Below are 27,984 nucleotides of genomic sequence, written 5' to 3' on the forward strand. Positions count from 1 at the left end.
AATGGGTTATCCTGTGTTATATATTTGTCACTCTGAATTAAGTCTTTAGTAACGCACGTGTGTAATATAATTCCTAATTCTTTGTTCAACAGTCTGTGATACAACTTTATGTGATATCACGCTTAATGGCTTTTCTTTTTTCGATACCGGACTCCGGATTTTAGCGCGAGCGTGACGTGCATTCGGAAATCCTTGGTGGCGTAGGTTCTTTTACACCAATACGTCAATAGTGGGATCCCAGATTGGAAAGTCGGCAGTGGAAAGCCCGGTGGAAATTACAGAAAGCAGAGGGATCCCAAGAAATAATCAGGCGGGCAAGCAGGTGATGTCATGACATTGGCGGATGTGCGCAGTAGATTCCCCAATCAACCGCCAGTGAGTGTGCATAAATAGTTGAAATAGGATTGACTGAGGGAGTGTTAGTTGCATATATTTGGATTTTTCATTGTTTGCATCTGCGTCTCGCTTTAGTAAATTCTCAGAACACACTACTTAGGACTATTCTGATGCACATCTGCGACCAAATCCTACTCCCAGTTCATGTGTGTGCTATTCGTTTAAGTTAAGCCTTAAAATGGCTTTAAATATCATTGATTTAGGGGGGAAATACTGTTATATGGGCTCAATCTGTAGTACTGACATGTCATTGTATTTTATAAAGACGAGGCTGAGCACCCCGCATGGAACATTAGATGTCGCCATTTTAACACAAAGAGACGGTTTGAATTGACAGGCAAGAGTCGATGCTTAAATGATGGACAGATAAATCATTTATCCAGGTTTCTTGATAGAAAACAAATTCTGCTCACATCAAAACACTCGTAGTAAAGACAAGTTGAAGAATCATAATATCATGTGGAAACATATATTATCATATAATTGGATTTATCAACTTTTAATGTGTAACCAGGAGGTTATGTGCATAGGACACTCAAATAAAAATGATAACAGTTTCATCTATATCAGGAAAGGACCTGATGTAAAATGGCATTCTGAACATTAAGTATCATCTTAAGACATGTACATGCAATTTAGTATACATATCTAAAACTGAACTTCATTTTGTGAGTGTTTATGACAAGTTCATCTACTGAAGTAGATTCATATATATATATATATATATATATATATAATACATACATCAATAATCATGGGTATTGAATTGTACAGTAATATTAAAGACTTTCAGGAAGGAGAAAAAAGGGTAGGAAAGAAAGGAAGAACCTTTTATAAATGGAATGGGTCGTCTGGTATAAAGAGCGATCCAAAGTTCATTAAATCAAGGCAGAATGTTTCTGATGGCATTAACACAAGACCTACTAAACTGAAGAGAAAACCTGATCACTCATTGCCTACTCAACGTAAGCAGCTTTGCCTTGAATCTGTTGTTTCAAAATTATGGCCGTTTTTCAGGCGAAGTGACAAAGATAGTTGTGACTTTACAGAAGGAGAAAACACAAAAGAATTCAAGAGAAACCAGAACTATAATCTTTTTGATGCTCAACCTGGGATCAAAAAAGATTCAAACATAAAAGTCCCCAGAGTTGTGTCTTGGATTAAAGCAAGGCCAGGCAAAAGGAAGGATTATGAAAGTCATGAAGCTGAAAAGCATGAAATTGATGAATTAATTAAAGAAGTTAAACAAGATTATGAACATACTGATTCAAAAGAGTTGTCTGATAAAAGTTGGAGTGAAAAACTGCAGAAGAATCGGGCTAATAAAGTCATAAAAGCAACTCTTCAGGGCACACCAATGATGAATGACAGAAACGTACATAAAGAAAATGACAATTTTTCTCAAAGATCAAAAATGCTTGTAATTTTTCGTGAAAAAGGGCTAAAGAAGAAATTCAGGCATGAATTTGGACATCTTTCAATTAAAGATGTATCAGTGAATATGGCTGAAGTACACTGTATCCACTCACCTGTTGCATTAACAGAAAAGGTATATTTCAAGTATTAATTTGAACTTAATGAGTATTTCTAGTATTGATGAGTAATTAATAATTTAATTTTCTTGTGGATCTCTCTTAGTTAAAAACAAATGAACGTTCGATATGATAGAAATATTGATGGTGTTGCATGGTAATAAAAATATATAATATTGTCTAAAACAGGATTTAAAGGTTCAATTAAAATGAAACTTTTTATAATATACAGTTAAATTGTCAAATGGTTGTAGTTTTTATAAGAATTAATTCAGTTTTCATGATTCTCAGAGGGGCCAATTATTGCATTTAGGCTTTACATGTAGTTAAGTTAAAATTTTATTTGACAATGATTGTGACGAAAGTTATAGTTGTAACTATTTTAACTGTTGCTGTAAGTCACTCTTCTTGCAAAATGTTGTCTGAGATTACTTATTGCTGAAGATGACTCTTTATGATCAAGTAAATTGCTTTAACTGCGCATGCCCATATAGCCACGCCTACTGTTTGCATATGCGAAGGCGCAATCTCAGTGTCAACACTGATTTAAATGATCTCACAATATCAGGTCTTTTTGACAGGTGCACAGATTATTTTCAAACCTGATGCAAATTGGGAGGGGCTACACTAATGTCTCGCCTTGAGGTTACTTATTCATTAAAAAGTTACTTGATATTTAAGCTCTTACCTATAGATACGTCATACCTATACGCCTATTGTACAAAGCATTTTCATCTACATTTTTGCTTATATCACAAACAAAAATAAATGGCGAAATAATGTTATGTGTGATATGTAATCTGATAAATTATATTGTGCAGATTTCTTTATGTATTGAAATATTTATCAGTTAATTTAACTGCGCAAATCTGCTTTTATATTTAACAATATGCGTAAACTTGATCTTTTGGCAGTTATTCAAAAAGCTGATATCATGCGGATATTTTTAACACATACTCCATTGTAGTTCAATCATATAACTTGATTATGGCATTTATATTCTGATTAACCATTGACCAACAAAGAGTTCATCTCTATTTTCTGACCATTGTTTTTTTTATACTTGAAAACCAATCAAACTTGTCTCCGTGATAGCTCTTGTTACTAAGGTAAACTTGACTACAACAAGTGCTCTTTTGAACCTCATTTTAATGCTTCACTGCAAAGTCTTTCTATGGCTTTGAAATCAATATATCTATTTCATTAAATTTGAACAAGCTTCAAGTAAGATAAGAGGGCACGGTTATGTCATCACAAAATATAAATCATGATAAATAATAAAAAAGTCGTGGTATTGTATATAAGCCTTGGTGTTGATTTCATCAGCAGTATCTAGCCTACAAAAGCTTTGACCTTGGCCATTCTTAAAAAGATGTTCCTGGTTGTATGTTGCGAGACAATATGCAAAGGCCAAGGCCTAAAAAAAAAATTTTGTTTAGGGTAACTTCCCCAAGGTACATGTAGGGTAGGTATGGAATTGTTTTCCAAATTAACTTTGTCAAGATCTTTTTCTTGCAAATGTCACTCATATATATTGATGTTGTTATGGAGCTTTTTTCTCTGTCAAGAATTAATGACTTTTAAAAAAATTGTGTTTTTGCCGGGAGGTCCATAATGTTTTTTTTCTAATAAAAACAAATTAGTGTCTGCCTCTTTTATTAGGTAGGGGTCAGGTGACTGGAAACATTTTTTTTTTTGTTAGGCTAAAAATTATGGCTTTAATAACAGTCAAGTTTATGATGCACCTTTTTCAACTGCAAAAAAGATCACCATGGGAGTGTTGGTGTTAGTTCTTCAGCTGCTTTTGTTTTTTAGTTCACATAAAAATGCAGAAAAAACATCAATTTGTTAATTTTCAGGTGCCAGAGACCGATTTATTCATAATGCTTGAAAAACGATTAAATGTTACAAGAACACGAGATGGCAAGGAACTCCAGACCATGGCTGAAAGTCATGAAATTCGAGAGCCTGAACAAGGTTCACCTAATGGACTTCAAAGCATCAGTTTCAAACAAGAAGTAACCCTTAGCCCAAAGAGACTATACGATGAAAGTTATGTTGCGATTGACCGTAGTGAAAATTCATCTACGAATAGCATTGAGATAGAGCATAACAGTGGAAAAAATGAGAAACTAGCTTTAAGGCTCTCAGTTGTAGGTGTCCAGAGTGTTCTTGATCAAGGACATGTGGAGGATAGAGATTCGGAAAAGCAAAAGAAATTTGTTGGGAATAAAGAACATGAAGATACAGATCAATTCCATCATGTTGTTAAGCAGATTTCAAGCTCACAAACCGAACATATTAAATCTGAGACTAGCATACAAGTCTTAACATTGAACGATGTAATTGACAGGCTATCCAGAGGTGAACGAGTGAATCCGAAGGAGAGCATGAAATACGAAACACTGCGACTCTGCACTTTCCGTACATACCCGTCGCAAGGCAAGCCTTCAGCTATGAAATTTGCAGGGGCAGGATTCTATTATGCATCAAACGCTGATGAAGTAATATGCTATGTTTGCGCAAAACGCATAAGCAACTGGCGTGAAAATGATGATCCGATGGCTGCACATAAAAGAATCACGCCCGAATGTAAATTTCATACAAACAACAGTGAGGTTAATATTAAAACAGAAACTGGTCAGTCAGAGTTGTATGCAAGAATTTCTTCAGTTGTTGAAAACTTGAGCACTGCTGGAAGAACCAATACGGGAACAGGTGCGTCGAATGCCAGAGATGAAACACAAGATGTTGGCCCCTTGCCAACCCCAGCAAAGGAAGAACATGATAATATTACTGTTGTCAGTGACAACATGCGTAAAGAAAATGATGGATCAGTCAAACATGACGGCAAAAGTGCGAAAACAAGTAATGATCTTGAAAAGGACTGTGAATTAAGTGTAAATCAAAGAGGATCTGACCACCGCATGAATGGTGCTTTCGCATTTGTTGACACTCCAAAACAGCCATCTTCCCTTCCATGGAGTTCATCTGAAGTTAAAGAACCTGCAAAATTTGAGTCTTTGCCTCAGTGGACAAATGAGTCGAATCAAAGACCAGATGTTGGAAACAGAAACATTGCCAACATGAAGACACCTGCAGTAGCTGTTGTTGTTAAGAAAGTTGAAAACCAGACAGGAGTGATGGTTTCGTCACTGGTGGACATTCCCGAGGTGGACACCACCCCTTCCCAACCTACAGATGATGACCAGCCACAAGCAGAAAATATGCAGGGTGCGGGTGAGTTGATTCTACCTGCCAAAATACTTCCTCCCATTTTTAATCACTATTTGCTTAAATTTTATAACTCTTCTCAAACTCAATCATCCTAACTTTCTCAAAGCAAATCTTTTCAAAATTTGTTTGCTTCTAATATTAAAAAAAATGAGTATTTTATTTTATTTTGCAGATAATAGATTTTTTTCATTTGAAACATTCCTAATCCTGTTCTGTTATAATGATAATCTTTCATCCAGACTATCCCTTCATTTTCCCCCATCATCTGTGATGGCGAGGTGGTTCAAGGTGTTAATGTTCGTATGCAATCCCTCAAAGATCGAAGTACTGGTGACGCCCAGGAAATGGTAAACTTCTTGCGGCATTTATTTGTTGAAGCATTAATCATGTACTGTCACATAGCTCTAAGGCCAAAAAAATAATACCTGCATTTCCGGCTACATGCCTAATTCAGACCAGGAACGAGTATTTATTTTCTAGATCTCAAAAGACCTGAGACATTGAAAGAATGAAAATAATGAGGATGTATTTAATTTTTGAAAATTTACCCTTATGCCTGAAAAAAGATTATGGTCGGCAAGGTATAAATAGGGTCGGTTGGGTTACTGGAAACTCAGGTGTTTTTGTTTTGGCCTGAACAAACTACTGTTTGACACTTGATAAGGTTTATAAAAAAAACATAAATGTATTTGAATATGTCATGAAACAAGGATTATTTAACATTGTGGAAGGTTACGAAATACTAAATTTCACAATGACAACAGGTTTATTACCCTTGAAGAAACTAGGAAATGAAAGTCAACTTTATCACATTATCTTTCACCTAGTCATTGATGTTTTGGTATTATAGGGTCGGTTGGGTTACTGGAAACTCAGGTGTTTTTGTTTTGGCCTGAACAAACTACTGTTTGACACTTGATAAGGTTTATAAAAAAAAACATAAATGTATTTGAATATGTCATGAAACAAGGATTATTTAACATTGTGGAAGGTTACGAAATACTAAATTTCACAATGACAACAGGTTTATTACCCTTGAAGAAACTAGGAAATGAAAGTCAACTTTATCACATTATCTTTCACCTAGTCATTGATGTTTTGGTATTATCATATAAAACTTTCCATACATGTACAAATAGTGTAATATGTACTGACTTAAACATGATTCATGAGTTATGAAATCTTACTTTCATTGAGGTGAGAGTGTTCTAGACTAAGTGGTAGTCCTCTCACCGAAGAGGTAATGGTTCTATCCCCACTAGGGTGAGAGTGGCCTAGTGGTATAGGTGTACGCTTCTCACCCAAGAGGTTGTGGTTTGACCCCCACTAGGGTGAGAGTGGTCTAGTGGTATAGGTGTCTGTCTCTCACCCAAGAAGTTGTAGTTAGGTCCCTACTAAGGTTAGGGTGGTCTAGTGGTATAGGTGTCTGACTCTCACCCAAGAGGTCGTGGTTCGATCCCCACTAGGGTCAGAGTGGTCTAGTGGTATAGGTGTCCGCCTCTCACCAAAGAGGTCATGGTTCGATTCCCACTAGGGTGAGACTGGTCTAGTGGAATAGGTGCCTGACTCTCATCCAAGAGGTCGTGGTTTGATCCCCACTAGGTGAATGTGGTCTAATGGTATAGGTGTCCGACTCTCACCAAAGAGGTCATGGTTTGATTCCCACTAGGGTGAGACTGGTCTAGTGGTATAGGTGCCTGACTCTCATCCAAGAGGTCGTGGTTTGATCCCCACTAGGTGAGAGTGGTCTAGTGGTATAGGTATCCGCCTCTCAACCAAGAAGTCGTGGGTTCGATCCCCACTAGGGTGAGAGTGGCCTAGTGGTATAGGTGTCCGCCTCTCAACCAAGAAGTCATGGGTTCGATCCCCACTAGGTTAGGGTGGTCTAGTGGTATAGGTGTCAGCCTCTCACCCAAGAGGTTGTGGATTTGATCCCCACCAGGGGTACTTTCTCATGGCCTCTCAAAAAGGACACACTACTGGTTTCTGCCCAGGAAACGGACTCGATCGAGAGTGATTATCTATAAGCCATCAGCTTTCATCTGAATTAAGCTAAAATAGAAAAGTATATAGACGACATACTTAATCTAACTTAAATAACTGATTAGGTTAATATTATGCAGGGTTTAGGGTTACTTTAAGTATTCGTTTCCTTTAGAACTTAAGTCATTTCCTTATAAGAACCTTCATTCCAAATTATTTATCACACTCCAGTCAAAAGAATTCAAAATACACACATTCGTTTATGTTTTTTGCAAACTTTCACACTTCTTTTTAATTGGACAATTAAATGTTAAACAAACTGACATAAGGTTAAAGATATTACTTATTAAGGATGTTTTATGAATGCCTGAGCTTTGGTCAAAGGGTTTTCAACATATTCAATCAATGAGGTCAAGATGTCATGAATTTATATCCTTGTATGAGCTGTTCGTATCAGCCGTACTGGTATTACAATGGTTTAATGAAATAAGGAAGTAAAATTTCATTGGTTACTTTAAATGTGTTGTATTGGTATTTTACCACTTATTATGTTAAATGTTAAGGGAAAAATTACAAGAAATACATTAGTTTGTTTTTCCCAAACTAGGGAAAAAGCAAAGAAAAATAATTCTTATCATTCATTTGTCAACACAAATTGTTTAGTCATTGGAAATTCTGAGGGGTTTACATTTATTTACATGCACCTAATGATTTATATTGATATCTTTATAATCTCTTTCAAACTGTATTGAATTTCATACTGAGTACAAGATTACTCTTTGGTTTTTATTGTATCTTAATGGGATAGATTCCATTATGTTATGAAATAGTAAGATGATATATATGTATTAAAATCTTAATGATTAAGAATGGGCAGAGTAAGCATTGCGAAGAAGCCCCTTCTTAATCATTAAATTTTAATTCAGGTCATCTTACTGACTAAGAATACAACATCATTGGCCGATTGAATGATTGGCAGTAGGCAGACATTAAAAAACATCTGCGAAAGTTCTTAATGATTAAGCCTTATACTTTCATTGGCTGTAAAATTTTAATGGAGTAAGTATTCTAAAAATTAGTTTCACTGCCTCTTCTTTTTTAAGTCGGGAATTTTGGGAAAACACAATATCAATTATGTCAAAATACTTAAATATATAGCTATAATAAATAGAAAATATTTTTTTATTTCACAATGCATACGGTATATATATATTATGCTGTAAAAGAGCTAGTCTTGTCAAGGTTTTGTTTATTGATCAAGAATATCATATTATTATTTTTATTCATTAACAGTATCTGTATTTATCAAATAGGAAAAATATTATGAAATTGTAGGAAAAATTAACTCTGGTTTAAGCTAGGGAAAACAGCCATAAGAAAGCAGTTATAAAAATTGACCAAGAGAAATCTCTGCCAATATTGACAAAAAATAAACTCGTTTTCGTAACAAATATATATATATACAATATTATCCGCGGCAGAGGCTATGGGAATTTTAGTTTTTACTGGTAAATTAGTGCCAAATTTATACCGTATTTAAAAACACAATTGTGATCAATGGTGATTTTTAAGCACCATTATCTCTTTACATATTCATAATACTAAGTCACAATGATATCATGAATCTGTCTTAAATAACAGCTTAGAATTCATTTCATGAAACAATGCATTTGTTTGTTTTGTATTCATTCACTTTGTTAAGAACTTGGTGAAACACAATTGTCTGTATTATACTTTGATATATTGCAGCAATGATGTTTACAAAAGAAATATGTCATGTATGATGAGAAAAAAATATTATTCTTTAGAAGCCATTTTCCGCATTCCTCAATTGTTCCAAACCTTGTAAGACTTATCACACTGGACTTTTGTGTCACAATCTACTTACTGTTTCCCTTTGATGTTTTATAAAAGGAATGTATTGTTTTAATTTACATACCTTAAGGCTTACATCTTTTCACATTCTGGACTTGTTTATTTCACAGATCATGGCAGGGATCCCACAAACACACAGTCATCCAATGTTTCCCACGACAATCAATCCAGCGGCTCTAGTGAGTCAGTTAAGAATAATTCCAGCCAATACCACAATAGCAGTACTGCAGAAACAGAGCGTCAAACTTCTACCCCAAATTCGCGCCGCATTCGCAGAGGGCCTGGGGAGGATAGAAACAATGGAATGTTTGGGTCACAAAACCAGAGCTCTCTGGCAGCACAAACAAACTCTGCCACCTCAGAAACATCTCATGCTGTGCCCCTGGAGGTACGAAAGTTCCTTCCCAAATACGCCCGATATGCGACTGTGACAGCTCGGGAGAGCAGCTTTAACACGTGTCCAGAGATCCATGTGTCCCCTCATGTTCTAGCAGAGGCCGGCTTCTTCTATGCCGGGACAGCGGACTGCTCCCGCTGCTTTCACTGCGGGATAGGTATGTATATCTGTTTGTCTACTTTTTTTTAAAGTTATTTATTTTATTATACTATTGATAAATTGGATAAATATTAGCACTCAACTACAGAATAATTAAGTATCCAATGCTTAATAAATATTCCTAAAATTCTTCAAAGACGATAGCCAATTAACCCATCGCTTACTCACGTTGGCGGCCATGTTTGATTGTGTTCGCATGTATTTAAAAAAATCATGGGTGTTGTTGGTTTTGATTTCCATAGTTGTTGCCAGGAATGATACCTTATACATTATAAAGATAAAATTAATATTTTGTATATAGATTTGAAATTAAGCTTTTGTACTGGTTCTAATAATGGCCCAGATGATAGACATCCAAAATAAGCCTATGCACCCATATTTCAGGGCTTCGACACTGGTCACGAGAGGACGACCCGTGGACTGAGCATGCAAGGTTTTCACTGGAATGTCAGTATGTCATCGCCCACAAGGGCATGGAGTTTATCAACCTCGTTAAACTCGCTTTGGACCTCACAGAAGAGGTGAGTGTTTCGCTTGTGATCGGGTGGGGGAGGGGGATTAGTACTTGGAAGTTCAATCACTGGACAGTCAGTATAAAGGTTTACTAATAACCAAGTAAAGCTCGTCTTGGAACTAAGACAAGGAGAGCATGGGGATCTTAGTTAAAGCTTATGCACCAGTCAATTGTAACCACGGCCCCCCATGTCCGGGGGTATACCGGGTTAGACGGGGAAATGGACCATGTTTTTTCCTTTCAGGTGGCCCATCAGTGCCGGGTGAATGCTGTGATTTCGTCTTCGTGCTAAATATAGCGGGGAATTGGCCTTACCTAGGGTCCCAGGGGCGCAGGGGACATTTTGCAGGGATTTTACCATCAGTTTGTCACCGCAGGGCAGGGATTTTACCCGTGGGGTGGCTGAACCGAAAGTCCCCGCTATTCCCCGGACCTGGGTGGGCCGTGGTTACAATTGACTGGGACATTTAATATACCTTACGCCACATTGAGCTCTGTAGCTCTGTAGATTAACAGTTTTGAAGTCTGATAATAACATGTTATTATGAACCATTTATTATTCCTTTGTGAAAACCAGTACTTACCATTGACAAACACTTGATTAAGGATTGAACCTTGAACGTTCTGCTCCAGAGTATAATGTGCAAACTGGGCCACTCCAGAGTCAAATGTGCAAACTGGGCCACTCCAGAGTCTTATGTGCAAACTAGGCTACTCTAGAGTCTAATGTGCAAACTGAGCCACTCCAGAGTCTAATGTGCAAACTGAGCCACTCCAGAGTCAAATGTGCAAACTGGGCCACTCCAGAGTCTAATGTGCAAACTAGGCCACTCCAGAGTCTAATGTGCAAACTGGGCCACTCCAGAATCTAATGTGCAAACTGAGCCACTCCAGAGTCTTATGTGCAAACTAGGCCACTCCAGAGTCTAATGTGCAAACTGAGTCACTCCAGAGTCTAATGTGCAAACAGAGTCTAATGTGCAAACTGGACCACTCCAGAGTCTAATGTGCGAACTGGGCAATTCCAGAGTCTAATGTGCAAACTGGGCCACTCCAGAGTCTAATGTGCAAACTGGGCCACTCTAGAGTCTAATGTGCAAACTGGGCCACTCCAGAGTCTAATGTGCAAACTGGGCCACTCCAGAGTCTAATGTACGAACTGGGCCTTAACAACCTTTGAATGGAAGACCTTGGACCCCGTTCAATAGTATACTATGGTCTAGGCTGCTCTTCTTATCTAGATATTTTTCCAATAAGCATGCTGGTTTTGTCAGTGTATTGTCTAGCAATGTTTGTCAATGTCAGGGCCATGGTACAGGCTGTAAAGAATTATTTTTTTTTAAATTTCGTTTGCATATAGCCTGATATAGGCTTCAAGCTTTTAGAAGCCATGTCAATTTACTAAGTGAACTTGTGACCGGATTATTCTCAATTGGAACCCAAAGATTGATCTGGCGAAATATATACCAAAGAAAAATGTTTTTATAAGACCAGTCATGTAGTGGGTTTCCTGAAATGATCTCATACTTTCTTAACTCAGTGACTTTGGTTAAGAAAATCAATGACTGATCAAAACCTTAATAAATGTGATCAATTATGGTTAAATTGTTTGATAAGAAATGGATGGACTATTTATAACTATTTCTAAATAATCATATTATATGGATATTTGGAAATAATAATTTATATTGCACCCTTTCTTAGAATATAATGAAAGTGTTTACAATTGTTCTGAATACCATTCAGTGATTTTTTTCTGGTGCAATTTACTGCTATCTAAAGGCTGTTTCCCCTTGCGAAAAAATGTCCATTTTTCCCAAAATTTCATATTTTTTCCCTAATTTGATTAATGTAGATTACGTTAATGAATAAAAAGCAATTAATTTCTTGAAATATAAACAAAATCTTGACAAAACTTGCTCTTTCACAGCATAAGGTATGCATAAAAAGGCTAGAACATGTATAATTATTTAGCATTATATTAGCTATTTTGGCCTGATTTTTTATTTTTCCCAATGTCATTTTTTTCCCAATTTGCAAGGCACAGGCGGTAAATTAAAAAAAAAAAAATATCACTGCCATTATACAATGAAGTGTTTGTTTGACACAATTCCAAGGCCTAGCTGATATCATAATTGCACTTAAGTATTTATAGTGTTTGTTTGGAACATGGGATTCCAAGGCCTAGCTGATATCATAATTGCACTTAAGTATTTATAGTGTTAAATGTTTGGAACATGGGATTCCACGGCTTAGCTGTTATCATGCACTTTTGTATTGTTATTCATGTCGTCAATCACAAGTTCAGTTGTCCTTATTTAATATCACACGACGTGTCATATATATTGAACCGAAAAGAATAGAACATAATTCAGTATACGTTGCATATACAATATTAACAAATATATTAATAAAACAATTATACAATGTAGTCTGAGTCAGACATTAATGAAATATTCAAATTAACATTTGAAGGATGAACTGAAATAGTACCAAATTCAAAAAGAATATATTTCGATCTGGACCGGAAACGCATGATCTTAAGATATTGTTATTGTAAAACAAGTATAATCCAGGTATATTATTATGTCAGAATTATTTGCATCTTATGTTCCAGTTCTATAATAAGTATCATCTTCACAGCCCCCCCCCCCCCAAAAAAAATAAAATGGTTTAGTTTGGGATATTATTATATATTTTTTACCAACTGGCAATAAAAAAAGTAGAGTCGGCGCCTTTTTTGAACATAGGGTTGGATAGTCCGAACCTTATGGGTTTTTAGCTCACCTGTCACATAGTGACAAGGTGAGCTTTTGTGATCACAATTTGTCCGGCTTCCGTCGTCCGTCCGTCCGTCTGTAAACTTTTACTTAGCCAATTTCATCCAAACTTCACAGGAATGTTCCTTGGGTGGTCCCCTTTGAAAATTGTTCAAAGAATTGAATTCCATGCAGAACTCTGGTTGCCATGGCAATGGAAAGGAAAAACTTTAAAAATCTTCTTCTCCCAAACCACAAGGCTTAGGCCGTTGATATATGGTAGGTAGGATCACCAAATGGTCCACTACCAAGATTGTTTAAATTATGGCCCTTGGGTAAAAATTAGCCCCCCCCCGGGGGATCATGGGTTTCCTCTATATGTTTATAGTTAAAACTTCAAAAATCTTCTCCTCTGAACTTACTTGGACTAGAGCTTAGATATTTGGCATGATTTATCGTCTAGTGGACCTGTACAAAGATTGTTCAAATTATGGCCTTGGGGTCCAAATTGGCCCCGCCTTGGGGGGTCATGGGTATACTTGATATGTTTATAGTTAAAACTTCAAAAATCTTCTCCTCTGAACTTACTTGGACTAGAGCTTAGATATTTGGCAAGATTCATCGTCTAGTGGACCTCTACAAAGATTGTTCAAATTATGGCCTTGGGGTCAAAATTGGCCCCGCCCCGGGGGGTTAGGGTATTCTCTATATGTTTATAGTGAAAACTTCAAAAATCTTCTCCTTTGAATTTACTTGGACTAGAGCTTAGATATTTGGCATGATTCATCGTCAAGTAGACCTCTACAAAGATTGTTCAAATTATGGCCTTGGGGTCCAAATTGGCCCCGCCCCGGGGGGTCATGGGTATACTTGATATGTTTATAGTTAAAACTTCAAAAATCTTCTCCTCTTAACTTACTTGGACTAGAGCTTAGATATTTGGCATGATTCATCGTCTAGTGGACCTCTACAAAGATTGTTCAAATTATGGCCCTGGGGTCAAAATTGGCCCCGCCCCTGGGTGGTCATGGGTTTTCTCTATATGTTTATATTAAAAAAAATCAAAAATCTCCTCTGAACTTACGTTGCTTAGAGCTTAGATATTTGGCATGATTCATCGTCTAGTGGACCTCTACAAAGATTGTTCAAATTATGGCCTTGGGGTCAAAATTGGCCCCGTCCCCTTGGGGGGTCATGGGTTTTCTCTATTATGTTTATAGTTAAAACTTCAAAAATCTTCTCCTCTGAACTTACTTGGACTAGAGCTTAGATATTTGGCATGATTCATCGTCTAGTGGACCTCTACAAAGATTGTTCAAATAATGGCCTTGGGGTCAAAATTGGCCCCGCCCCCTTGGGGGGTCATGGGTTTTCTCTATATGTTTATAGTGAAAACTTCAAAAATCATCTCCTCTGAACTTACGTGGCTTAGAGCTTAGATATTTGGCATGATTCATCGTCTCGTGGACCTCTACAAAGTTTGTTCAAATTATGGCCCTGGGGTCAAAATTGGCCACACCCCGGGGCTGATGGGTTTTCTCTATATGTGTTATAGTCTTCTCTGAACTCACAAAGACAAGTAACGTCTTAATTTAAACTGGATAACATATTTAGTACACATACCAAATTTCAATATGGGCCACAATTACAACAATTAATAACAAATATACATATATAGATACACACGTAAAATCAATTAGTGACAAGAGCTTAGATATTTGGCATGATATATCATCTAGTTGACTTGAACCAATATTGTTCAATCTTTGGCCCTGGGGTCAAAAAATGGCCCCACCCGGGCGGTCATGGGTTTCCTTATATATGTATATGATGAAAACTTATAAAATCTTCTTCTCCGAAACCAAAAGGCGAAGGCCTTAGATATTTGGTATGAAGCATTGTTTATCGGACCACTATTAAGATTGTTCAAACTTTAGCCCTGGGGTCAAAATTGGCCACGCCCCGTGTTCATAGGCTTAGGTTTTCAATATTTTTATATAGTCTTATATAATAAAACTTTAAAAATCCTCTTCTCCAAAATATAAGACCTAGAGCTTTTATATTTGGTATATAGTGTTACCTAGTGGACCTACACCAAAGGTATTCAAATTATTGTCCCGGGGTCAAATTGGCCTTGCTCAGGGGTCATTTGTTTTTACATTGTCTTGTCACTTAAACATCTTTTCCTCTGAAAGTAAAGGTCAGAATGACTCCATACTTGATATGTAGCATCCTTACATGGTCCTCTCTCAACTTTGTTCAAATGGTTTTGTTTGGCCCCTTTTAGGGGTCACCAGAGCAAAAAATAGAAAAACCTTTAAACAACTTGATCTTATTAACTGCTTGATGGATCTTCAAGTCTGAAGCATCCTAGCATGGGCCTCTGTCAGGTCTTTTCAAATAATTTTGTTTGGCCCCTTTTTAGGGCCACCAGAGCTAAAATTAGTAAAAAAAACTTAACATTTTCTTCGCATGAACCCCTTGATAGATCTTCAGCAAATTTGGTTTGAAGTGTCCTTGCATGGACCTCTCTTAAATTTGTTCACATAATTTTGTTTGGCCCGGTTGCCATGGCAACCTAAAGGAAAATGTCAACAATTGGTTATAATCATCTTCTTCTCCTAAACCGCTTTGACAATTTTGATGAAACTTCATAGGAATGATCCTTGGTTGGTGCTTTTTCAAAATTGTTCAAAGAAATTAATTCCATGTAGAACTCTGGTTGACATGGCAACCTAAAGGAAAAGTGTCAACAATTGGTTACAATCATCTTCTTCTCCTAAACCGCTTGGACAATTTTGATGAAACTTCATAGGAATGATCCTTGGTTGGTGCTTTTTCAAAATTGTTCAAAAAAATTAATTCTATGCAGAACTCTGGTTGCCATGGCAACCTGAAGGAAAATATAGGCTGTCGTGTCCGCGCTGTGACTTTCTCTTATATGGACAGATTTTAAAATGACTTGCCATATGTTTTCGACATACCAAGACAACGTGTCGTGTGCAAGACCCATGTCCCTACCTCTAAGGTGAAAGATACACTAAGTGTTTATTCACAATGGAATGCTGAATATGAGAACATAAAGAGTGTTGGCTGTCATTTAGTATGATTGTTGTTTTTTTCTATGCTCAGAGGCAATTTAATATAACTTGCAATATGTATTTGACACATAAAGGCAAGATCAACTTTTTATGTACTTGTTCATAGATCAATGTCACATTGGGGGGCATTTGTCACATACTTTGACAGCTCTTGTTCAATATTCTTTGAGAAACAAGCTATATTAATAACAAAGGTTAAACTCTTTTACTCAGGTGAGCGATTTAGGGCCATCATGGCCCTCTTGTTTTAGCTACATGCGTAGAATCCAGTGATGCGAAGATTGCTTCCCTTTTTCATGCCAAAACGATATTATATAAGATTAATCTACTCAATTTATTCAAGAAAATAAAACTTGACAAGAGCAATACCACTTCTTTTATTGACGTGAGGAAAGTTTGCATGTAGTATAAATGTAGATCTATACCCCTATCTATTGCTTATTTTAAACTAAATCATGAGTATTTAAGACATGCTAAAGATTGTGTAAATTTTATACTATTAATAGAGCTCTGAAGACACCGACAGACAGATGCCTGGAAATCAGGATGAGACATCATCATCTACAGCAACAACAACAACAACAACAACAGAAGAAACAGCCCAAAACACGACAGGTATTGTGTCAATTGCTGTTTTATTTGCTCACCTACCCAGTTACCAGTACTTACCACTTTAGATATAGTCTGTCTTTCCAACCTTTTATAATGAACAAGGTTTTGCATTAAAAAACTATATAGTGTTATTCTAGATTTTAACTTTCTATACCTGATAACACCCACATTTATTATAGCATAATATATATATTATTATATATATATGTAGTTATAATATATAAAATACATAAATAATATTGCTAGAAAACAGAACACTTTGAACCGTGTAATTCAAGTTTAATGGAATTAGTCCAGGTGTACACATTAATTTCAAATTAGAAAAGTTGAGTGGAGTTTTTCACCAATTTTTCCATCTTTTGAATTAAATATATATATATATATGTAGATATTTCACCTAAATAATCATAAAATAAATGTTTTATTATCTGATCAAAATTTTATTTCAACAAAGTATTTGGAAAAGTTTCAAAATTGTTATGCCGTCTAAAATAAAATTTGGAAGTTTAAATGAAGACAAAGCACGAGAAAGAAACAGTTCATACTGTTGACAGATGATTACATGTAGTTCAATCCAAGACAAATTGAAAGCTTTCATGTAAAACAGCAAAATATATCAGATTTGTATCTTTAAATGATATATCAGGTTATATTATTACAAGGCTGGGTTAGCTCAACGGAAAAGTCAAGATTTCATATAATCAATATGACCGTGATAAAAAAGAAACAAAATTATTATGTTATTGGATGAGTTTCAGTGAATAGGCGCCTGCATTTATTTTAATTTGGCCATTTATCAAAAACATACAAAGACTCAGCCTTCTCTCTCAATGAAAGGTTGGAAAGCATGCTCGAAATGCAGAAAAACAGACATGTTCACAAAATGGCTGCCAGCATTTTTTTCATAACTGTTGATGCATTTCTTTATAATCTTTTTGCATGAAATGCTGTTTTTATATCAACGTTATTTTTTTTTTAAAAGAAGAGTAAATTATGATATAAGTCAGGATGTTTAAAAATTGATTCCATTGAAGGATACCAGCTATATTTGAAGCAAGACCGATACTTTAGCTGAATTTAGCATTGAGTAGAACATATCTTCTTTTCTGCAATTTTCAAGAGTTTCTTGTTGTTTATTAACTTTTGTTAAATGTTTGCAACTTGTTTGGTTTAATGTAACACAGAGAACTAGAAACCTTATATTAAAAACAACACTTTTATAGTCTCATTATTCTTCTAAAATATAGTTTATATATTTCACTTTAAAGCTGCAGTCTCACAGATTGACAATTTTTCCTTTTTTATTTTTTTTTTACTAAGAATCAGCTGGTTTGGGCATTTTCACCTTTAATTCAATTATTATTTGATAACCCACAATAGAACAGATCTCAATTGTTAAAAAAACAACCAAAACTTCCAATTTTCTCAATGCATTAGTAACGCTTTTAGCCATAAAACTTCAATTTACAACATAAACATGATAAACTGCGATCTAATCTTTAGTTAGCTGTCTAATATCAATTGTTTCATTCATTCACATCATTGGCTCATTCCAAGACAAAAAATGAAAAAAAAATGTCAAAACAGTCAATCTGTGAGAGTGCAGCTTTAACCTTAACCTCATTAAGGTTTCTAAGGTCATCGTTGAAAATACCCTTTCACCCTTGTTGCTCACCAAACCCCTTGCATGTGTGCCTGTGTTTAGTCTGAAATATCTAACCATATGGAAGCAGGGTTGAATGCATTGTCAGATACCCTTGATGTATCGTTGGCAATTTGGCTAGGGTTATCTCATATTCATACTATCATATAGGCTGTTTCAATGGTTTTAGAAATCTCTCCGGAAATCTGACTGACACGTACACTCAGACACTCATATTGATGTTTTCCTTATGTTTTTCGGTAGAAAAAGTAATCTGGCGAAGCTCGAATTGAACGCCTGATAAATACAAAATTAATTCAACCACTTAGACCACTCGCCTGCAAGGACATCAGACAGCACAGGATTTTGAAAAGTATTAAAGCGAAAAAAGCTGTCTCCACTACCTCATAAATATTCATAAAAAGAAGATGTGGTTAGTCAATTTTTCCACGGTATGAATGTTCAAAGTGTAACGGAAGATAGTACCGTGGTTGCTGACGATGGTTTTAATGCATAGAGGGGAAAAGCTTATTTTCAACTTGACCTTTGGTGTATATATGTACACGGTTTCTGTTCTAGAGCAATTTTATTTACTTTTTCTTGATTTAAGGAGGCTTCTGCTTGGCTGTGTGGATTGGCTGATTAAGTATTTTGGCACTTACAATTGGGCTTGAGAATACATAAACATTGCTATATACATTTAGCACATTAACACTTCAACAAGAACCAAAGCTGGAACCTGTCATCTTAGACTGCAACAACTGTAGTGCTGTGTTACTCACCTTATAGTTGTTGTTATTGTTTGTAGCTACAATTGATGGACAACAAATGCAATCAGACAGTGAAGAACGATTTTGGATTTGAGGCTTGAAGAACCGAGTAATAAAGAAGAGTGATACGTTTTGAGGGTCTATTCAACCATCTATTACTCAAAAAGGAGCGGACAGAACTGAGAAAACAGACAGGAGAACATGAACATGAGGTAGCTAACTATTCTTGCTGCCTCGATCTCACTTATGAAGGAACTGACAAAACATCAAACAAGCAACGAGTGCAAGAGAGGACATTATGCAACTTCACATGTATTTGGGTTGCCTACTAAGTGTATACATCATGAGCACAAAACAAGAAACAGACACAATCAATATTTATATGAAAATCTACAGAAACAAGCTCAGTAGCCAAATGTTAAAACATAAATCCCGTTTTATGGCACAGGGTAATTGCCAAAGACATAAAGAAAAAACAAAAAGAAATAAAATAAAAAAAACAACAACAAACAATAACAAGAACACAAACGAACCTGTAGAGACAAGCTAAACAGACAAAGAATTATCTATGAGCTGGTTTAAAGCCAAAATGATGAAGATTTTGGCATTTGGACAGGCAAGTGAAATCAAGGAAAATCCATTACACCACTACAGGCAAAGCAATACAAATACCTGATGTAGCACGCGGCACCTTGCCGGTACCCTGCCATGCCAGTGGTCCAAACAGCCATCACGCTCCGACTACTAAGCATGATTGAGGCTACACTGTTGCATACTTAAAAGCTGCCACCTGCTTTGCAGAATATGGAAAGAATCTTTGAAATTAACAAGTCCTGATATTTAGAGACTTGCTTGCTAGCTGGATCTAAATTCTTGTTCAAAATTTCTAGTCCGTATATTTGTAACAGGGATTTATTTATTCTAAAAAGCAGTTCTAAAGACATTGTAGAATCAATATTAAAAAAGGTTCTTGGATATACAATTTGACCTCATTTAAATGCATATTTTTATCATGCATGCATTTTGTTGTTGGATATTGTTGTACATGTATATCAGTTATGGTATAAGAAGATGCAAACGTTTGACTGATATATAACCTATTTTAAAATTGAGATATTCAAATGATGTTCTATCAAGAAACTTTTAAATTGAGGTGTTTTTTTGCATTGGAGAGATAACTACTAAGGCGCAAACTTGTTAATCAACTACTGACCATGGTTATAGCGTAAATGTCATTTTCTTTTCTAGTTGAACCGAACAGGTCCACTGATGTTCTCTCCACGGGAGCTGCCCAGAGTGTGCTTCAGATGGGTTACAGTGAAACTATGGTGCGGCAAGCCATCACACGCTGTGAGGGAAAATATGGTAAGAGCTTTACCAACTTAAATACACTGGCTTGCTATCAATTATAAAAAGCATATTTGAAGCAAGTTACATGGCCCTAGATTAAATAATAACTGAGTTATGCCCCTTTTCGCAAAAGACTAGCACTTGTGACGGCGAAGTTTTTTTAGCTTGTTTGTTTTAATTGTCAGTATCATAGCCTTGTAGTCGTTGTCAGCGTGGTTGTTGTTGCTCTACAAAATCTTAAACCTTGGGGCTTAAAAAAAAATAATTTGGTTCGGGTTATCAGGCCCTACCTACATAATAAGCACCGACCCTGCTTTATTTTTATTCAGTTGTTAATTTTTTTTTCTGGGTGTGTGTTTTAATACGGTATGTTGTTTGAAACATTTAAAGCTTTATACAGAACATAAATTTAACACCGTTTTCAATAATGGCAATAAAAGTCTTCCTACCCTTCCTGTTTTTGAAAAGAATGTAACCCTTCAATAGAAAGTTTGAATCTTATTGTTTAAAGATGCACTTTACTCCCCAATAATATTTACCACGATTAATAATATTGTTTTAATATATAGAAAAAGGATTAATAAATGTCGAAAACAATTGTTCATATGAATATATAAGTTTAATTTGAAAGGAATGAGCATAGAGCACGGTATGTCTTCCTTATGAGACTATTGTAGATCAAGTAAATCTACAGTCCAAATTCGCTATGTCGACGTCGGATATCTCGACTTTCGGGTTGTGTTGACTATTTTCTCCGGTTTCGAATTTATTCCTTCTTATTCTATATAAAATTAATCTGCTTGAGTCGATTTTTCTCTGTCGATTTTTTTGCTATGTCGACCTCCTATTTCAGCCCCTATGGTCGAATTGTACACATTTCCTTGTTTCTTATGACAACATGTAGATCGAGTTGTAGGTGCGAAACTATTAATGACGGTTTGCTGCGTGTCGCTAAATTACCGTGCGTGTCAAAATAACAAACTATCATAATCGGAGATTTAACTTGGTAAGTGTGAATAATTAAAGTCGTTTGTTTATGTTTTAGATGAAAGTACATTTTTTGCGGAATCTATTCATTGAAACGCACACGGACGCCGATGACATCCTCGGAAAATTCGACAACATTGAAAGTCACGTGACGATAAATTTCTTAACACTGCATCTAGAAAACAAACCGGCATAACATACTTGTTGTAACCAGTAAATTTGACACAAATAATTCATTTTTATTTGACTTTATTTTTCAATAATACAAGATTCAAAATTCAAAATATTTATTAAAGTAACTTAAAAATATACATGCTTCTCGTTACATGATATTGTGAGTTAAACAAACATGATCAACGTGAATATTTTTAGAATTACACGTGAAAAAGAAAGAAGAAAAAAATAATACATATTGTTTTCGCGACGGAACAAGACCGTTCAATGGCAGAAGTCAGTGTCGGAAATAAATCAAACTCAAATGGTTGGGACTGGTGAATTTTTTTTTGAAATTCGGATGTGTCGAATATTCGTTATCTCGACTTTTTTCCCTTGGTCCCGACAAAGTCGACATAACGAGTTACGACTGTATTAGCATTCACCAATTATTTGATATTTTTGAGCTTTTTCCTATTAAATACAAGTTTATAATCTTGTTATCAGTAATTAATATTTTCCATTAATGCATTATTTACTAAGTAGTTAAAAGTTTTCGGTCAAAATTGATGTTTGTAATTCATGTGTATGTATTGATTTTGATAAAGAGTGTCACTTTAATATCCTAATTGGACATGAATGTTATTAAAAATGAGTTTCCTGGCAATTAGCCTTATTATAAGGTCAGATTAATTCTCATTTTATTCTCATTTTATTCAAGGACTTGCTGGCCTTACTGGGGAAAATATCATGGAGGAAGTGTTTGCTATTGAAGAAGGGACAAGTGAATCAACAGAGATACCAATTGAAAGTGCAACAAACACATCATCAACCACAACAGATACGAGGTCTTCAAGCACGCCTGCCTCTGAAGACAGAAACTCCGTTTCTCCAATGACATCTCTGCCACCAAGCGCCCACATGGGCCACTCCGCACCTATTCAAGGCAATCTTCTCTCCTTGCCGGTCACACGACATGCTATTTCTGAGGAGGTACCAAGTACCAAAGAGGCAGAGTCAGGTTTGTTCCATAACTTATTATTAATTTGTAGGGATGTGTGATATAATTGATATGCCAATATATTGTTAATAAACCCATATAATTTTATGCATTGGTGGAAAAACACAATACATTGTGAAAGATACAGAGGTATCCTGAAACAAAATAGAAATGATGTTTACTGTTATGAAGGGCAATCCTTTGGAGTTTTTTCATTCTGTTATACATATGTTATAATAGCAATTTTGTTTTTTATATGACTCTATATAATGTGTTGTCCATTTAAAAAAAAAGTAATGTAAAACACTGAAAATAGTTACTGTAGAAGTTCTGAGTAGTTAAACTCATCATTGTAGCTTCATTGTTGACAATGTGTCGCACTTCAAAGATGCAACACAAGCAATGACAAGTAAATAAATAACTCTTAATACAGATAAATATTGTTATCATATGTACAGGGTAAATTAAACAGAAGAAGACAATGTAACAGGATATTCTGATGAAATATCAGTACAACAATTTTGCAACTAATTTTGCCAATAATACCAATCCATGTTAATTTAATAGCTCGATCATTAAATAATTGTTTGTCTTGTCTCGGTTTTTTTGTAGGAGTCTTTATTTTTAATAGTGTCGTCATTATTGTGGGCATCATCATTCAAAAACTTCAGCCTCGGCCATAAACCATTTAAGATATTTGCATGAAACTAAGTACACATGCTGCCCTAGAACAATACACACATGTGTAGCAAGGACAAAACTCTGCCTTAAATACCTTTTGAGTAATGTTTATTTTTGACTTAAAAAAATAGACAAGAGTTTCTTAACATGTTCAAATTTTTTTGAACCAGGTTTCCACAAAGTGAGATTTGGTTATTGGAATAATGTACTTGTTGGTCAGGTTGGCGGGCGAATGCCTTCAAACTTGCCTATGGTTCTGAATAACATTAGTGATGGTTGACTTATTGTCACCAAACTTGGTATATAGGAAGGTTTTATAGAGACCCTTCATAGGATTTCTTTGGAGATTGCATTTGGGGCCCCTTGGGTCTTGGTCAAGGTCACTGTTACCTTAAGTTGTAATCAAACTTAGTATGTTGGAAAGGTTTGTGGAGATTGCATTTGGGGCCTCTAGGGTCAAGGTCAAGATCACTGTTATTAAAAATAGAGTAATGGTTGGTACTGAATAACTTAAGTTAGGGTTGACATATTGTGACCAAACTTTTGTTTATAAGAAGAGTCTATGAGCCTTTTCATGGGATTGCATGTTGGGTCCCCAGGGTCAAGGTCACTGCTCTTAAAAAAAATTGAAAATGAATATTTTTAGTTACTATTGACATGTTGTAACCAAACTTTGTATATATATTGGAAGTGTTAATTCAGACCTTTCATGGGATTGCATTTAGGGTCCCTTGGGTCAAGGCCAAGGTCACTGTTACTGTTAATAGAAAACGAATATTTCAGTTTGGGTTGTCATATCGCAATCAAACTTAATATATAGGAAGAGATAATGGATACCTTTCAAAGGATTGCTTTTGGGGCTTTGAGTCAAATTCAAGGCAACTGTTTGCTTGAAACTGAACATCTGTCAGTTTGGGTTGTCATTTTTTTTTACCAAACCTGGTATTACAGGAAAAAATTATGGTGACATTTCATTGGATTATTTTGGTCAAGGTTAAAGTCACTGTTAATGAAAATAGAAACTGAATATCTTTATAATTTTAAGAGTTAATGGAGACATTCAAGGGATTGCATTTGGGGCCCTTTTAGTCAATGCCACTGTGTGCTTGATATTGAACATTTAGTTTTGTTTGACATAATTTGACCAGACTTGGTACACATGAAAAGATTATGGACACCTTTCATGGGATTAATTTTGGGGCTCCTAGGGCCAATGTCAAGGTCACTGTTACTAGAAAAAGAAATTCTGAAAAACTATCAACTCAGTTATAAGTTCTTCTGTCAATCATTGAAAGCCTGGTTTCGTCTCAAAGCGGCATTATTTTTACAGGGATCATAAGTTATTATTACAAATATACCACCTAACACTTGTATCATAATTGATTTTTCAGATGGCTCTCGTATTGACCATAGGCGCAGACTGGTTATGGAGAACAAGAACATGAAGAAGGACAACCTGTGCTCCAAGTGCAAGCAGCGGGATATCTGCATCGTATTTCTTCCGTGTGGCCACTTAATTACATGCGAGGCATGTGGTAACACGTTGAGGCAATGTTTTTCCTGTGGAGCCCGTGTGCGTGGCACCGTGCGCACGTATCGAGCATGAGCATATAATTTGACAACTATTGTCAGTTATTCTCACTATTATGTTGTCAAGAAGCTCAGCATATACTTAAGTTCACCGCCATATTTTTAATCTAGTTCAAAAGATCAGCACCAAATACAAATAACGTTTTGTTTGTCGGTATTTTTTAGCCAAATCTGCTAAAGCTGCGCTTTTTATAAAGCTACATTTTTATTTGTCACTGGTAGGAAAATATAGACTCCAGTAAAAAGTTACAAGTGTATTTTGAGCATTATTGAAAAAAAAAGATCTTCAAACATGTGAAAGGCAGTATTCCATCAAACATGAAACATGAAAATAGTATATCACAAGACAACCATTTCTGAGTTTAAAACATACTCATGACCTGGACATGGGGAAAAGCGTCATATCACTTGCAGACTGTTGCTTATTTTGATAGATCCTGGCCAAACTCCTTCTGCAAGCAACCGCAACTCCTTCGCGTTGAGAGGGAGGAGAGAACTTTGTTAAAGCACAAAGACTGTGTTATTGAGTGTGAAATTGACACTATGTACAACTCCGTCTTTGATGTTGAACATTTTTAAAATTTGCTACCTACAGCAATGGCTACCAAGGCAGGTCGGAAAGCAAAGTTTTAATGCATCTAGACGAAAAAGAGAAAATCAGAAGTGAAATATGTACATTGTGTGATGGATTATTTAATTAAACTTCACAATTCCAGTTCTTAAATGAGAGTTTGGGGATGTTCCTCATGCTGCATCCACTTTTTGACGTGTTGATTACAGTCAAATATATGCCGGTTATGCATATTCTTGATGCGCTTAATTGTATTAGTGTAGTTAAGTGTAAACTTATATGATGGAGACCTTCCAAAGTTTTATCGTACCTGTAAATATTTATGAACATAACAGGAGTTATTTTCAGAAAGGTGTTCAAGTTGGTAGTTATTGAAACTAAAATGATGCTTAATTTTGTACATTATTTTATCATCCAATCATCATCATGTGATTTTCGTAAATACATATATACTACTTTTACTATTAAAAGTATTTGGCTGATTATAAAGTTAGCAAGACTTGATATTGACATTCAACTGACATTCATAAATATTGACTAACGTTCAATTTTAAATAAATGATTTCCAGCTATGTGTTTATGTACCTTTCTGATTGTACTAAATGGACCATTAACATCATTGAGATAAAGGAGTAACATAATTAAGAATACTTGCTCTTCTTATGTCCTATATTGAATATTGTGCCATTTTGTATTATTGTTGTACTTTGTAATTGTTAACAATATGCTTTCATTTTTCTTGTAATTATTGGGAAGAACAACATTTAAAGAAACATTTTTTGAGGAGAAACTGGTATTTGATCGCATTGTGGCATTCATATATTAAAGGCTACCTTGAAATTAGAAACTAATCTTAAATATCCTTGGGATCAAATTTTTCATATATTTGTAGCATTTAACGGAATAAGTAATTATTTTAAAGTGCACATTATGGATAATTATTGGTCATAATAAGTATTAAAGGAAATATTTTGACATCTATAATATTAAAATAATATGCCAGGACATCTAAAGTCTGTAAAAGTTCATGTCATTTTCATAAATGAGAACATCTAAACATGTCTGATGGTCGAAGAAAACAATTTAAGATATTGTCATTGTCTATGTCCCCAGCCTCATGTGAAAACGTTTGACATCGGCCATAAATCCTAAACCATCTAAGATATTAAAACAAAATGCACATAGGGGCCAAGGGCCATAAATATGTTGGGTTAAGTGATGCCCCTTGTGAAAAAGCAGACAAGCGTTGGCATGTACTGCTCTGCACACTTACTATGCTGATATTATACATTCTGAAGAAAAACTTGTGATAAAGGATATATGGGGGAAAACTATCTTTACTGTGATATCTTTACAATTACAATGTTCACCTAATATGTTGAAAATATTCATACTAATCCGGCAAACTTTGAAATTTGTTATTACATGATGCTTGCTTAAATCTTATACATGCTTTGAATTTAATATCATACTATATATCTATATCTGAGGTTATGATTATGAACATTGTCAAGTCTTAGTTCATACTCAAGCGGCAAAACTGCAAGTACTCAGTTCTTTGTAACTTTCCTTCTTGTCGATGGTGAAATTTGCTGAATATTTTTACTATTCAAATTAAGCAATTATTCACATTCATATTTTTATAATAAATGGAATAGAGACCATTTTTTTCAATTTGATAAAGTGCATTTCTGAGCCTTTCACGTAGTTAAGACTTAGACTTTTCATAATCATGGCCCTGAAGTTAACCTTTTTTAATGCAGTGGATATTATTAAGTATCATCACTATAATACATGTGGTTAAAATTATATTCAATCATAGGTACCGTATTTTCTCGACTATAAGACGGGGAAATTGGGTCCCGATTTTTACCCCCAAAGTAGGGGACCCGTCTTATAAGCGAGTCGATAAAATATTAAAAAAAGATTCAAGTCAAAATCAGTAAAATTTTACATAGGGTATTCGTCTATCCAGTATATCGTCTGCTGATACAAGTATGGGGCAATTAAGTAAACAACAACACGAAATATCTTCACCGCGCGTGCTCTGACGTCACACAGTGTACCGTTATATCTGCATTTTTTCTCATGGCGCGTGTCAGTATAATTAGTTTGACAGATATATCAAATCAATAAATTGGAATCTTAATATGATGTAGGTACCTAACTGTCAATTTGATTAAGCAAACAAATGACAATGCGAATATGAATCCTTTATGTTCGTCGCCAATCAAGGGACAATATTGCCTGAAGCATTATTGCTAAACAAACACCTATTTATGCCGCGGCTTTTCGCAGTTATGTTATTAAAGCCATTTATTTTGCCGAAGAACTTCATTGGTGTCTTCAATAAAAAAAAAACTAAAACAAACATATGTTGTTATTGATTAATTATTACAATTCCGATAAGTAACGACCTGTCCTGCAAACTTATGTACTCATTTTTAACCTACCTCCAAATAGAGAGCTCACAGTTGACTGCCATTTTCTTTGAGGAAAACAAAAACAGTTACCGCGAAAGTCGATAATTGTCCGTTGAGCTTGAACATTTTTACACATTAGGAAGAATTTTAGCATTTTAGATTTGCTTAAAAATTGACCCCGTCTTATAAGCGAGTCGAAACAAAAAGCACCAGATTTCATGGGCAAAGTTAGGGGGCCGTCTTATAAGCGAA

The 27,984-nt window shown here is 35.4% G+C and overlaps 1 protein-coding gene across 4 annotated transcripts; it reads left to right on the top strand.

The window, feature by feature from the left end:
- Positions 1 to 306: 306 nt before the first annotated feature.
- On the top strand, positions 307 to 27,448 carry LOC128219569 (uncharacterized). Of its 4 annotated transcripts, none has more exons than XR_008258583.1 (8): positions 308 to 1,945; positions 3,788 to 5,168; positions 9,134 to 9,577; positions 9,964 to 10,100; positions 16,460 to 16,568; positions 19,016 to 19,189; positions 20,226 to 20,342; positions 22,189 to 22,209. XR_008258583.1 is itself a non-coding variant. In XM_052927393.1 (8 exons), exons 1-8 carry the CDS (start codon positions 1,151 to 1,153, stop codon positions 24,752 to 24,754), a joined length of 3,492 nt encoding a protein of 1,163 aa, XP_052783353.1. In that variant the 5' UTR covers positions 311 to 1,150; the 3' UTR covers positions 24,755 to 27,448. The 4 variants fall into 4 exon arrangements, 3 of the variants coding, with proteins under 3 accessions (XP_052783354.1, XP_052783353.1, XP_052783352.1); XM_052927393.1 differs by lacking the exon at positions 19,016 to 19,189 and adding an exon at positions 24,540 to 27,448 and having other exon boundaries at positions 311 to 1,945; positions 3,788 to 5,162; positions 22,189 to 22,488; XM_052927392.1 differs by lacking the exon at positions 19,016 to 19,189 and adding an exon at positions 24,540 to 27,447 and having other exon boundaries at positions 312 to 1,945; positions 22,189 to 22,488.
- The last annotated feature ends 536 nt before the right edge of the window (positions 27,449 to 27,984 follow it).

The sequence above is a fragment of the Mya arenaria genome, chromosome 15 (genome assembly GCF_026914265.1).
Source record: "Mya arenaria isolate MELC-2E11 chromosome 15, ASM2691426v1".
Classification (NCBI taxonomy): domain Eukaryota; kingdom Metazoa; phylum Mollusca; class Bivalvia; order Myida; family Myidae; genus Mya; species Mya arenaria.

What these genes read in the sequence shown, in the direction of transcription:
- LOC128219569 (XM_052927392.1), top strand. Translation starts at nt 1,151, where the DNA reads ATGGGTATTGAATTGTACAGTAATATTAAAGACTTTCAGGAAGGAGAA. An exon ending in CTGCTTTCACTGCGGGATAG is followed by an intron (nt 9,578 to 9,963) that starts GTATGTATATCT and finishes CCCATATTTCAG; the next exon opens with GGCTTCGACACTGGTCACGA. An exon ending in CTTTGGACCTCACAGAAGAG is followed by an intron (nt 10,101 to 16,459) that starts GTGAGTGTTTCG and finishes TACTATTAATAG; the next exon opens with AGCTCTGAAGACACCGACAG.